Source organism: Rhinolophus ferrumequinum, chromosome 13 (assembly GCF_004115265.2).
Source record: "Rhinolophus ferrumequinum isolate MPI-CBG mRhiFer1 chromosome 13, mRhiFer1_v1.p, whole genome shotgun sequence".
Taxonomy (NCBI): domain Eukaryota; kingdom Metazoa; phylum Chordata; class Mammalia; order Chiroptera; family Rhinolophidae; genus Rhinolophus; species Rhinolophus ferrumequinum.
The window spans coordinates 39,095,882-39,109,132 of record NC_046296.1 but is presented as its reverse complement, the minus strand read 5'-3'; the positions used below and the strand labels follow the sequence as shown (position 1 = coordinate 39,109,132).

General features: G+C 47.3%; 1 protein-coding gene across 1 annotated transcript; it reads left to right on the top strand.

Moving 5' to 3' along the window:
• Positions 1-1,047: 1,047 nt before the first annotated feature.
• Positions 1,048-12,545, top strand: TMEM247 (transmembrane protein 247). The gene is given in 7 exon segments (XM_033124437.1): positions 1,048-1,069; positions 1,072-1,163; positions 1,886-2,221; positions 5,306-5,332; positions 5,334-5,373; positions 5,376-5,494; positions 12,384-12,545. Coding segments are annotated over 7 exon segments (798 nt in total).
• Positions 12,546-13,251: the final 706 nt, after the last annotated feature.

Sequence of the window (13,251 nt, the reverse complement as noted above, 5' to 3'; positions counted from 1 at the left end):
CTCTTGTGCTACTCCCATTGCCACAGAAAGAGCACGCCCAGGCCAGCCCACTGGTCCCAAGAAGAAATGAGGGACATGTGGAACAAAGTTGCCTTGGCCAAGACCCCTAGTTGAGCCCAGCCAAGATTAAGCCACCCTTAGATGTCCGGGCTAAATAAATGTTTATTGTTGTATGCCACTGAGATTTTATGCTCGTTGGTATGACAGCTGACACAACTACCCATAACACTTACTGTACATTTCAGTACTTGGTGATTTGAATAGCAGTTCATTATTTGGTCATATATAATTGTTTCTTTGGTAGGTGAACAGAACAGATTTAACGAATAAAAGTACAGGCTCTCCCGTGACATTTGAATTCAGATAAACACTGATTAATTTTTTAGTATAAGTGTGTCTCATGTGGTTTTTAGACTGTTCTGTTCTACTGGTTCTGTTTCTCTGGAAAACGCTGACTCATACAGGCCTCTCTCCTGGGTTTATAGATGGCCATTTCCCCCCTTATCTTCCTTCTATGCATGTCTGTGTCTAAATTTCCTCTTCTAATAAGGACATCAGTTGTATTGGATTAGGAACTACCCTAATGACTTCATTTTAACTTAATCACCCCTGTAAAGACCCTATCTCTAAATAAGGTGACATTCTGAGGTACTGAGGGTAGGACTTCGATATATGAATGGGGGAGGACACACAATTCAGCCAATAACAGGGTGTGTGGAGCTCACTGTGACTCATCCAAGTACAGTCGTCATTTAAAAGTGGACCCCAAGGGAGTAGATTTCACATGATGGAATTCTGGACTTCGAGTGGTGGAATTCTAGTTTTCAAGCAGTCACGAGGGGGTGGCAAAGGCCCAGCCTGCCGTTCTTAATAGGGCACCTCAAGGCGTCACATCCTCTGCCAAAGGGTCCCTAGCAACTGGTAGAGAATGTGGGTGATTATGAGGACAGGGGATTGTGATGTGGCCAGGCTGTGAATCTGATGAGGCCAAAACTCAGTGCCTCTAAACATGTCCTCCGACCCCAGCTTGCAGCGTTGTGGCTCTGGATGGCAACAGAGGAAAGGGAGATGAGGAAGCTCGGGGGTCGGGAGAAAGCTGCCCAAACTTCCCCAACATGGTGCCTGATGACCCCATGTCTGAAGGGAAGCCGAGGGCTGCTTTGGTAAGGAGAATGCCTCCTCTCACTGCCCAAGCCTGTTCCCGCAGGGGGAGGGAGAAGTACCATGGGGACAGGTGACAGTAGGTGAGTGCTATGAGGTTCCAGAGAGCTGCTAAGAGAGCAGGTGACGTGGACCCCCTCCTCACAACTGGCACCCGGCTATAACCAGGGAGCCCGTCATAAGATTGTGAAGTCACTTGAAGCTAGCTTTGGTCTTTCCCGTCTACTTCCCCTTTTGGGGCCATTTCCTCTGTCTGGATAGGACCCAGCTCCCTCCATAGTCCTTTTGTTGATTCCTATATGTTTCGGTTCTCTGTACACAGACCCTGGTTTCTTCCGCCCACTGTAGCCCCTAGAGGACTGGGTATCTAACTCTTCTCCAAGTTAGGTAGAGTTGGGGGAAGGGAAGTTACCTCCATGGTGATTTAAAAATCACCAGAAAAATAGCCTTCTATCTCATCTCCTCAATGACTCCTCTTGCAACTTTAGGGTACCATTCCTTTGTGTCAGTTTGTCCTCTGCTTTTTCCTGACTTTGAGATCCTAATAACTCCGTGTTAGTGCGTTTCTAATAAGAACTCAGTCTAGATCTTTACAACTCACAACATTCTTTGAAACACCTGAATTCATTGTGGCTTGGAGAAATGGGAGTGCCGTAGGGTGGGAGTAGGGGTGAGGGACAGTCCCATACTGACCCCTCACCATCCCTCGATTCCCCCTTCTCAGCCCCAGGAGGCAGAGTCCCCTCAGCCAGACTCCTCCTATGACTACCTGGAGGAGATGGAAACTTGGGACGACAGAGGCTGCCCAGGGCCACCTATGTCACTGTCCCCCAAAGGCGGCCCCACCACCAAGGGCCAGGCGGGTGATGGACCAGAACTTGCAGTGCCGTCCTGGGCCCCGGGGACCCAAGGGACTGACTGTAAGGCTGAGATAGAGCTGGAGAAGGTGCGCATGGAGTTTGAGCTCACACGGCTCAGGTACCTGCATGAGGAGAATGAGCGCCAACGGCAGCATGAGGAGATGATGGAGCAGCTGCAGCAGCAGGCGACGCCCCGCCTGGTAGGTGACAGGGAGGGGGTGGGGGGAACTGACCAAGAGGCCTGCAGGTCCAGCCCCAAGGGCCAGGGGCTGATTCTGGGGATCAGGGACATCTCTGTCCCTGACATGTCCGGGAGCCCACCCTACCTGCTTCACCGCTGCATCCTGCCCTGGATCCAGAGCTAGGCTACTCACTGCTTTAGAGCTTCTAGGCTAAGCTGAGATTCGCCTCTTTAAGGAGAGTTGGCCCTAGGAGATGTTCCGAAACCACTTTGTCCACCCAACTGTCCATGGCTTTCCTTCTCAGGAAAAAGTCTTCAACGTTTCCTCTGTGACTGGATTTCCACCACTCTCCATTCCTCTCTGCATCTCTTTTAAGAGATGTAATGCCTAACACTAGAACTCCCACCACAGCCTGGCCAGTGGATTTTGATAAAAACACCACCTCCTCTGATCAGGGCTGCTTTTGCTCTGTTGGATCACTCTGCCTCGTTGTCAACTAAAACTTAGACCTCTTTTGGCAAGAAATGGACCCTTCTCACCTAATCTGTACTAAATAGGGGTAAGAATGCCTATTTAGGATTAAATGGGATGTTGCGTGCTTAGTACTGGGGCCATCATAAGCTTTAAATAATGAAAGATGCTATTGTTTAAAGCAATGTCATCTGGGCTTTAAAACCAGACCGTGTTGGGCTAAAACCCTGGCTCTACCAAGTATAAACGGTGTGACGTTGCACAAGTTACTAAATATCCTGGAGCCTCGGTTTGCTCATCCATAAGGTACCTCATCGGGTCATCGTGAGTGTTAAATGAGAGAATGCACATAAGGCACTTTGCAATGAGCCTGGCACATTAGGTAAGCACTCAATAAACATTAGCTGTTACCATTTTTATGTACTCATGCAATTCACTTCTTAACCCAAATGCAACAACTCATGTTCATCATTTTTTAATTTTATTGGAATGTAATGTATTAGCTATGCTTCCCAGCTCTGAGTCATCCTCGATTCTGAGAAACTTGCCTCTGTCTTTATCCAAGTCATTGCCATAACTGTTGAGGAGGATATGACTTAAGTAAATACCACTAAAAGATCTCCCTACAGGTTAGCTGTGTTCCATTAATCACCACCCTTGTGTTACATTTTATCCAGCTCACATTTCTCTCTGTTCAAAAAACTATCCTGAAACATACTGTCAGGGAAACATGGTTTCCCTGAATTAAGATATTACCCTACCAGTAGCATTTCTCCAATTGAATGGTCAATTGTTTTTAAGAAAATGGGATTGGTTTTACATGATCTGTTCTCAATGAATACATGCTGGCTTCTTAACAATTATCTTTGTTTTGGTCACAAAATACTCAATTATACACTAAATGATTTTGCTGGGCCAAGTCAAGCTTACTGAACTGCGATTTCCAGAATCCATCTTTTTCCCCCTTTTTAAAAATCTAGAAAATATTTGCCTGTCTCTAAGATTCTTTCTCATTTCTTAATATCTTTGACACCTCAAAAATAAGTTCCATTTCCAAACTTGTGGTTTTATTCTCAGTATTCTGGGATAAAATTTGTTACAAGTTGGAGCCTGAAACTATTGAAAGCACATATGGTGTGGTACTATGCCTTTGGTCGATGTGTCCTCCTAACCATATTTGTTTTCCATTTTCTGTTTGAAAATCTTTTTCCTTGATGGATGAGTTGGAATCCTTTGGTATACAGTCCTACCTGCTCTTTGTCTTCTACTCAAAAGCTAGACCATTGAAAGTGTTTTGGAAAACAACGAAAGGTTTCACAGCTGCATGTTTTGTTATCTAAATCATAAATATCATCTATCAGCATTTCAGACTGAAAACACATGCAGACCGCACAAGGAGGCAGGAAGTGAACAGATCCAGAGCCATCTGGGGTCTGCAGAGAGCCATTAGATCTGTCCTCCCTCTGGAACACCAGGTTTCTCCCTCGGGTCTTCCACTTCCCTTGCTATTCATTCTAGAGGTAGCATCACTGGAGTTGTTTTCTGACCCCTCAGTTTTATTTAGTTGCCCTCACATTTTATGTACTTGTTTCAATAATGGTGTGCCCAAAACCCCTGTCTCTGGTAATAGTTTACAAAAGTGTTCTACTCTTTGTGTATTTACTGAAAAGTGGAGAGTTGACGATTTTTAAGCTTTTTCCCCACTCTCTCTTTTTCCGGGTGGATGGGTGGGTAGGTAAATTTCATTGTATTGAAAAATACATCTGTGAGTATGTTTCTAGCTGGTTTAGGGAATCACAGTCCCTGTCATCTGCTGCTTACAAAAAAAATGTGGCCTGATTTTAAAAGATATTTTAAAGAATAAACCATGGGTAGTATCTTCACTGCAGATCAAAATATTGTATCACCTTTTGCTTTACTTATATGTTGATGCTTTCCGCAGTTAAAATGGGCTCTGTCAAACCTCAGTGACAGAGATTCTGGAAAGAAGCAACACAGAGGCAGCATCAGCCAGACAACTCAAGCTGTTTTCCCCTATGCCCAAGTCTCTGAGAGTTCAAGGAGGCCCACCCCCCCATTTCTCACCACCTGTCTGCAGGAGAGACCAAACCCTGGGCTGAAGGAACATGTACTAACCCCATGTGACATGGGCCAAGACCAAGAGAATCAGAAACAGTCATTTGTGTCCAAGGGGCACCCTCTCATTGTGCCACTGTCCAGAAAACAAGCTTGAGTATGAGGGAAAACCATCCAGGGAACACTCCAAGACTTAGCATCCCAATCTGGGATCTCAGAGTCAGAGAGAGACTGCACAGCCGTGTGCCTCAGAGGCTGGATGGAACGGCCAGAGAGAAAGGTGTTGGCCTGAGCCAGGAGGGACAAGAGTAGGCTCAAGAAGTAAAAGCTCATGAGTGCCTTCTCAGCCAGTGAGCTGACTAGGAACTTCTCATTTCTTGTCTCACTCACCCACCTCATAATCTTGTGAGATGGGCACTATTCCCCTTCTCTTAGGTGAGGAAGAAGACCTGCCAGCAGTTACATTCAGGAAGGGACAAGAGCAGGGTTGAAGCCCAGCTCTGCCTGGCGCCCACGCCCCGTTTTGCCAGCTCCACTCTCTTCTTTCCCCCACAGTTCTCGAGAGGCCTCCAGGACCTCCTGCCTCCCCCAGAACCAGTTTGCCATGTTCCTGTACTGCTTCATCTTATACACATACTCTATGTCACCAAGGAGATGACGATCTTTCTCTTCTCCAAGCACTACCTGTTCTGCATCGTGGCCATTTTGCTCTGTTTGATTAAAACTTTATGGTCATACTTCCAAGTGCCTTCACTCTGTCCATCACTGGGAACCTCCACGCTAAAGTGTTATTAAGACCTGACCCAAGTTAGCCCGTGCCTCCCTGCCTCCTCCATCCATGGCACTTCCTGCCTCCAGTCGTCAGAACTTGTTAGGAAAGGATCTGCTGCCAGCCATTCACACCTTAGTGTGAAATAAACACGTTCCTCCAGCCTTGTACTGAGCCTGAGTTCCCACTGTGGATGAACATGCTTTATTCACTAAGAGAAGATTTCAGAAGTTAACAGTTAGGGAGGGATCTGTAGGGAAAAGGGGTTTAGAAAGCCTTTCCAGAATTACAGAAATCACACCATGACCAGACCAGACTGGCTTGGGATTCATCACATCTACTCACTTTCATAGATTCTGAGGTGTGGGAAGCTGTGGTAGCCTTGGGGGTAGGCCTCCAAAGATGTCCATTTCCAATCACCAGTGCTTGTGAATATGTCAGCTTATGTGGCAAAGGAGACTTTGAGGTGTGATTAAATTAAGGACCTTGAAATGGGAAGATGATGCTAAATTATTCAGGCTGAGCCCAATGTAATCACAAGGGTCCTTCTAAGAGGGAGACAGGAGACTGAGGATCAGATTAGGAGACGTGACCATGGAAACGGGTTGAAGTGATGTGGGTACATGAGCCAAGGAATGCAGGCAGTCTCCAGAAGCTAGAAAAGGCAAGACAATGGGTTCTCCCTTGGATCCTCCAGAAAAAATGCAGCCCTACCAACCCATTTTACACTTCCAACCTCCAGAAATGTAAAAATAATTTGGAGTTGCTTTAAGCCACTAGGTTTGTAGTCATGTGTCATAGCAGCAACACTAATGCAAGAAACTAATATAGGAGCCAAGACTCCTCAAGTTCTTTCCAGCTCTGCAGACATGTCAAGATAGCATCACCAGACCACTGGCAAAGGTCCATTTAGCACTAGGCCTGAGCAGGACTGTACACAGTCCATCCTGCAGGCTTGGAGCCTGCCCTTGGGCCACATACAGTTAAAAAAAAAAAGACACTGAAGCTCCAGGTTGTCCAGGACAGGCCTATCAGAATCTGACAGCAAAGGGTATCCATATCACTGAGCAGTGAATGCCGGGTAAGGCGGGGTGGCAAAATTAAGGTGTCCTCCTAGGGGCATTGGGAAGGAGGAATTGAACACCCGATTGGGCCCCCAGCAAGTCAGCAATGCTGCTGTAGTGGAAAAGAGGGAAGAGGAAAAAAAACAGGCCACACAGCCCAACCCTCAAATCAGAGAGAGAGAGAGAGAGAGAGAGAGAGAGAGAGCAAATAAACAGTTGTCCCCAATAGAGGTGTACAAACCCCCAACCCCCAAATAAACTGTCAACCATACCTTAACGAACAGACTTTGAACACTAGAGGGCTCAAAGGAAGCACAAAATGAAACCTCCTGGTGTGTACGTAACAAGGAAAAGGGGTTCAACACCCTCATTGCCAGCTGCACGACCCCTTCTCTACCACACATATCCCCTAGCTGATAGTCAGCTGCCCTGACCCCACCAGCCTCGCCCAGGAATGATGGCTGGCAGCCTGGCTGAGGCATAGGAGACTTTAGGGGATAATGCGGCAAGCTGAAGGATGCCGGACACAGCTGTGCAATCAATCAAGTCTGTATAAACCCCTCCTCTGCCCTAAGAGGGACAAAAGAGTAAGTTTCTGTCTTGTTGGGTTCTTCAAGTGAAAACACATGAAAAAGGGAAGACTGCCCCAGGATTCAATGTCTGTACACATTATCCTGCCATCTAAGTCTACGGTGACTTCTTGTTTTCTACCCCATTCAATGCATCCACCCCGATTTATAGCTCCATGTGACAGGGATCTATATGGAAGTAAGAAAGCCATCATTTCTCATTAAACTTTCAATGATAGGATTTTTTGCTATAGGTCACTTCTCACAACCATCTTATTTGATCTGGGTTTCTGGGATGGAATTGAGGCAAAAGGAGGCAGCAATCAGGATATCAAAAAAGTTAAGGCCCGGGGTGGCCGATTAGCTCAGTTGATTAGAGCGTGGTGCTAATAACACCAAGGTTGCCAGTTCGATCCCTTCATGGGCCACTGTGAGCTGCGCCCTCCTTAAAAAAATAATAAACAAATAAAATAATACTTCCTATCCCAAGGTCACAAAAAAACAAATAAATAAATAATAAAAAATTTTTTTAAAAGTTGAGGTCCAGATGTTTACCTTATCACAGACAAAATTTGCAAAACATTAACAAGTGCTAGAAGGTCATTTAGTTCATCTGTTGCCAGATAAAACTGGGCTTTAACACATCCATTTTCTTACCAATCAATCTTCAGAGAAAGACTTAGTTAACTCCCTTGAGCAGGTAATACCTCATCTCACACCCTTAGCAATGGGCATGAAATCTCCCCTGTACACCTCCTACAGTGATTGAAGACTGAAGCCAAGAGCCTAATACCGGCCTTCTCTGGAAACGAAAACAGTTCAGGGTCACTCCCCAAACTTGGTACAGGTCTCCCAATTCAAGTGCAAAGCAGAAAATCAGAACAGAAATAGATAAAGGTGGAAAGAGAGGCAAAGGATAAGAAAAAAGGCAGAGCTGAGGGGTTACCGAGCAGGCAACATGTCAACATACACTTGTTGAGCACCTCCAGTGTGCCAGGCACTTAAGTGCTTTATGTAGGCTATCTTCACCAAAAGCCCAGCAGGTAGAAATGCATTTTATCCCCCTTCCACAGACGAGGATACGGAGGCTCAGAGAGGTTAAGTGACATACTCAAGACCGTCTTAGATCTCAAGTGTGACTCCCCAGCACATGATCTTTCTACACTACCGTGCTCCCAAGATCCTGCCCTGGGGGACGCAACAGCCTTGCTGGGAAGATGAGGCCACGACACATAAAAATGTAAAGATTTTGGTGATGAAGGAAATCAAAGAAGAAGGCGCCTGGAGCCCAGCGTGATAGAAAGTCTTCTTAAAAGAGCATCCCACGAGAGGAGGTAAGCCTGAGACAGGAAGGAGGAGGGAGAACTCCTATGAACTGAGATCAAGGTGGAGTATACAAGATGTATTCAGGAGAAAGAGAATGCTCATCCTTGCTCCAGTGAATGGTATAAAGGGCAACGGGCCTAGAAAATTAATTTGGGGCCAAATTTTATAGTCCTGAATGTCGGTCTGAGGAATATCAACTCAATCCCTTGGGAAAAGGGAATCCCTGAAGATTGTAGAGTGAGATAGTCACACACACACACACATACACACACAAAGGAGGAAAACGTCTCCTTTCCCCCTTCTCTCAGGCGACCATGTTTTTTCCTTGACCTTCTCTTCCCGTTTCCATCTCAGGAACATTCTTTCTAAGGTCCTGTGTGTGAGAATTGCATTCAGCTATAAAAGAAACCCAGCCACAAGTGGCTTAACCAAATAGAGGTCTATGTTTCTCACATACTAATAAGTCCCAGGTAAGACAGTCCATGACTGGTGAAATTGCTCTATGAAGTCATAGGGGACCCAGGCTTCTTTTTGCTCTACCAGCCTTAGCACACAGCTTTTATCCTCCTCATGCCATGGCTTTCAGCCTCATGATCAAGATGGTTGCTGCCGCACCATGTATCAGGTCCACAACTCCCAGTCAGAAGAGAGAAAAATGAAAATGGGCCGCCCTTTAAAAGCTTTCTAGAAAGACTTCCCTAGAGACTTCTGCCTACCTCTCATTGGCCAGTCTGGCCACGGGGCTGCTCCTAGCAACAGGCATTTGAGGTGGTAAGTTTTTTGCCTGGACACTGTTGAAGAATTGAACAAAATTAGGATTCTGATAGTATAGGGGGAGGGAAGGATGGATATTGAATAAGTGATTATGTCGACCACTGCTTTTTTAAGGTCCAGTTCCCTCTTCCTTCCCCACCCCTGACGCAGTCATGGCAGGGGTTGAGACAATTGGGTGGTGCAAGCTGCAGCCAAGCTGGGCCTGGCCCACTTCTGCCTGTAGGCCTCATTCACATACCACAGCAGAAAGGTCATGATTTTCTCTGGAACTAGGACTGGAACAGCTCTTTCTTCATCCTCCTGCCCTCTGCCTGAGGCCTCATGACCTTACACAACTAGGGCAGAAGCCTTGCCTGGGGTCTCTCTGTGCTGGGTGCCCTCAGTAAAGCCGCAAGAAGAGGCAAGTTTGCCCCTAAAGTCCCCGCCCCTACCGAGTCCCAGATCCCGCAGAGCAGATCCCAGCGCCCCTGGCACAAGCCCACTCACATCAAGCTGCTATAGAATGAGTGCATAACAGATCCTACACGTTACACTCAGCTTTCACCCAAACAAACAGTAATAGCAACGCTTTGGGCAGGCTTAGGGAGAGAAAGATGGAAGTATCTTTCCTGCTCCCCAAGTGAAATCACACAGGTTGCAACCCCAAGCCGAAGGACAAGACAAGAGGCCTGGACACTGCTGAAATCTGCAAGAGGGAAGAGGGAGCAGCCCTGGTTCCAAGCAGGCTTGGTTCCCTGCCATGCCTGATTCTCATCCCAGTGTAACAGATGACCAACTGCAAGCAAGGCGGTTAAACTTTCTAGGCTTCATTTGGGTGACCTATAAGTTATCTAGACTCTAACTCAGTTTTAAAAGAAAAATTTAAAGGATCAAAGCCTAGGATCTGATTTAATTGATCTACAATGGTGTAGGGGTGAGGGGGGATGGTTGTCATGGGCAACCAACATGACAAAACCTAAATCCTTGCTGCTCAACATGTGATCTGAGGACCAGCTGCATCCACATTTCCTGGGGCATCTTAGAAAGTCTAAGAAGCTCACTGCTCTAGGTGAGGTGACTCAATCCAACCTATGCTTTGTTGTGAGGACACAGCTCTTGGCCTGGAGAGTCTGGGGAAAAGGGTGCAGGAAGTGCTGTGGGAGCCTCTATCAGCTTCGGGTGCAGCCCAGGATGCTGCTCCATCCGCCCTCAGCCCCCTGTGCTCTTTTGCAGTCCTTGCTTCCCGGCTTCTGAGAAAACAAATGATAGCTCCCAGGACTCTGGGATTCACCAGAAACTTCAGGAATCCCCCCAGGCCTGTCTCTGCCTCCGTGCCTTTTTTGATCTGGCTCTGATGTGTATAGCTTTGGGAAAATCTTGTTAATATACATTCATTCATTATTTAAAGGCTGCCACTGTTCCTTCAAGAAGGTTAAGCATGATTAAAAGATGGGATTTTTCCACAGGGCAGAGCAGAAAAGCTAGGGCTCCCACATTTTTAAGCTCTTTTGGCCAACCCTTGTTGCATAATTTAAAGTCTGTGACTTAATTAGACTTAATTAGACAAAGGAGCAGCAGCTGCAGGTTCATTAGTCAGTATTTATTAAGCGCCCTTGGAGGACTTGGTTGGCTCTTAAGAGTAAAGGAGAGAATCAGCTTTGGACTTGCAAATTTCCTACACTTAAGTAAGAGGGGCTTATAGATGTGTCAGGAGGTAGGCACTTTTTCCTCAAGGAGATCAAAGGGCCTGGAGCCATGGGACAAATCCCCACTAACGACCTTCTCCTCAGCCATGACAGGTGGTGACAAGTGAATATGATAAGGGGGGCGCAAGCTCCTGGTAAATGTGGATCTATACAAATGACAGGTGTTAGTAAGAGGTGAGCAGGGAAGGTGTAGGGATAGCCCATCTGATTTCAAGAATTGGAAGAAGCAGAGAGCACTGGCTCCAGGATTTGTGGGGCCCAGTGCAAAAAGGACAATGTAGGGTGCCTTGTTCAAAAAGTATTAAGAATTTCAAGACGGTAACAGTGAAGCCTAAAACCAAGTGTGGGAACCCCCACCCAGGACAAGGGTCCCTCTGAACACATGGGTCACCCTGAGCTCAGGGCCCAGGGCCACTGCCCTGTATATTATGCCCAAGAGGCCAGCCCTAGAGGTGCATGGAGACTGGGATAAGGGGCTTTTGTTGTGTCTCTCAAATCCCACCCTGAGACACTATGTCCTTGGCCACCCCATTAGCAGGAGGGCGGGGAGCAGGGGGACCACGGGAGCAGGCCCAAGAAGCTGAGTCTTGTAGTCTAAGGGGAGGAAAGTCCCATTTCTGGGAAAAGTGGGCTCCTGGTTCACCTGCCAGCTCTGGAAGTAGCGTCTGGCTGAGCAGGAGGCACCTCTCTACATGGAGGTCACGCCCCAGGCTTGCAGCTCCTAACCACCGGGCTACCAGAAGCCTCAGCTCTCCTGGCCTCTGTGGTTCCCCTCCCTCCGTGATTCCCCTCCCTCTTGGCTTCCACCCCTAGTCCCGTCAGCTGATCATTTTGCTCTGGGCCAGAAAATCCAAAAATAGGAGAATAAAGCTCAACTTTCACCCCCATGAGCCTCATTTGTATCAAATGACACAGTCTCTTTGCCTCAAACTTTTCATCAAAGGGGCCTTTGTAAGGTCCCAGGTCCCAGGGCAGAAAGCAGGCCTTGGAACAAAGCCACCAGGAAGCCATGCAGAAAGTGCTGAGCAAGGCAACTCTTGGCTGACAAGGTTGGGGGAAGGGGTCTCCAGAGGTCCCCTCCGCCCCGGGAAGGGTTAGTGCCGATGCTCCCTACCACGGAGCTGCTCTTGTCCCAGCACCCAGCTCTGGCTTTAGCCAGGAGATGCCGAAGCAGGTAATAGCATGGCTGCAGGGACCACCCAAGTGATGGGGGCTGAATCAGTGCTTGGGAAATAAATGAATGAACAATTCAATGAACCAAAGGATGCAATCGGCAACCTGAGAAAGTCTCTATGTACTGAAGTATTCTATGAAAGCTTCCTGGAGAGGGGACAGGGAGCTCCCAATACTTACTGTATATTCTGCCCGTCCAGGGCACTTTATGTCATCTCACCGCATCCCACAGCCGCCTCCTGAGGCAACACTCTTACTGTCTTCACTTTGCAGCTGAGAAAGCAGACTCAGAGGTTCAAGAGTGGCCGGAGCTTCCTCAGCCAGAAGGTGACAGAGACCAAGTGTGGCAAGGAGCTGAAAGCTGATTTAAAGAAAACAAAGACATACATGTCGTATCTATTTGGGTTTGTGGAGGAAGATTCAGAGCGGCTTTAATGACGTAAAGAGTCGTGGTACTGTATTTCAAATGGTCTCATGAGGCCCCACTGTGTCTCTCTTCACGGGTACACCTAGTGGTAGCAGATTCAAAGGTGTTTGACTTAAAAACCTACCCTTTTATTGTACCCTTCCAGCAAAGGCTGTGGGGGGGAAATGTCTTTCAGAGGGGAGAAGGATACAGGTCCTCACTCACTGGCCCAACCATTCCACATGCCCGCCATTTTCTAGAGAGATCCGTACTCAAAGCCCTGGATAGCTTCCTCTGAACCCACCCAACATCCTCTCCTTTGTCCCTCCAGTTAGGCGAGTGCGTCTGCAGCTGGCCTGGGGGTCTTCCCTCTTGAATCAGCCATGCATAGCCCTCTTTCTGAAGACAGGATACTATGGCAGGTGTATGAAAGAAGGGGAAGGTGGTGAAACCCAGAGAGAAAACTTGTAGCTCACTCTCCCTGACTTTCAATTCTGAGCCATTTCTGTATTCTCACATACACAAGGACCACCCGGGTATCAGAGCTACCCCAGTGAGTTCCTACAAAATGATGTGCTTTGGAAGACCCTGGAAGCAGAACAAAGTGGTAGAAAGCTCACCTGTTCTCACCTATCAAGCTAACGTCAAAGGAACTTCAACTGACTGCCCTAAGCAAGCCACAGGCTGCAGGACAGTCCTGATTCTCAACACAGGTCACCTGCAGCAGGGGTCAGA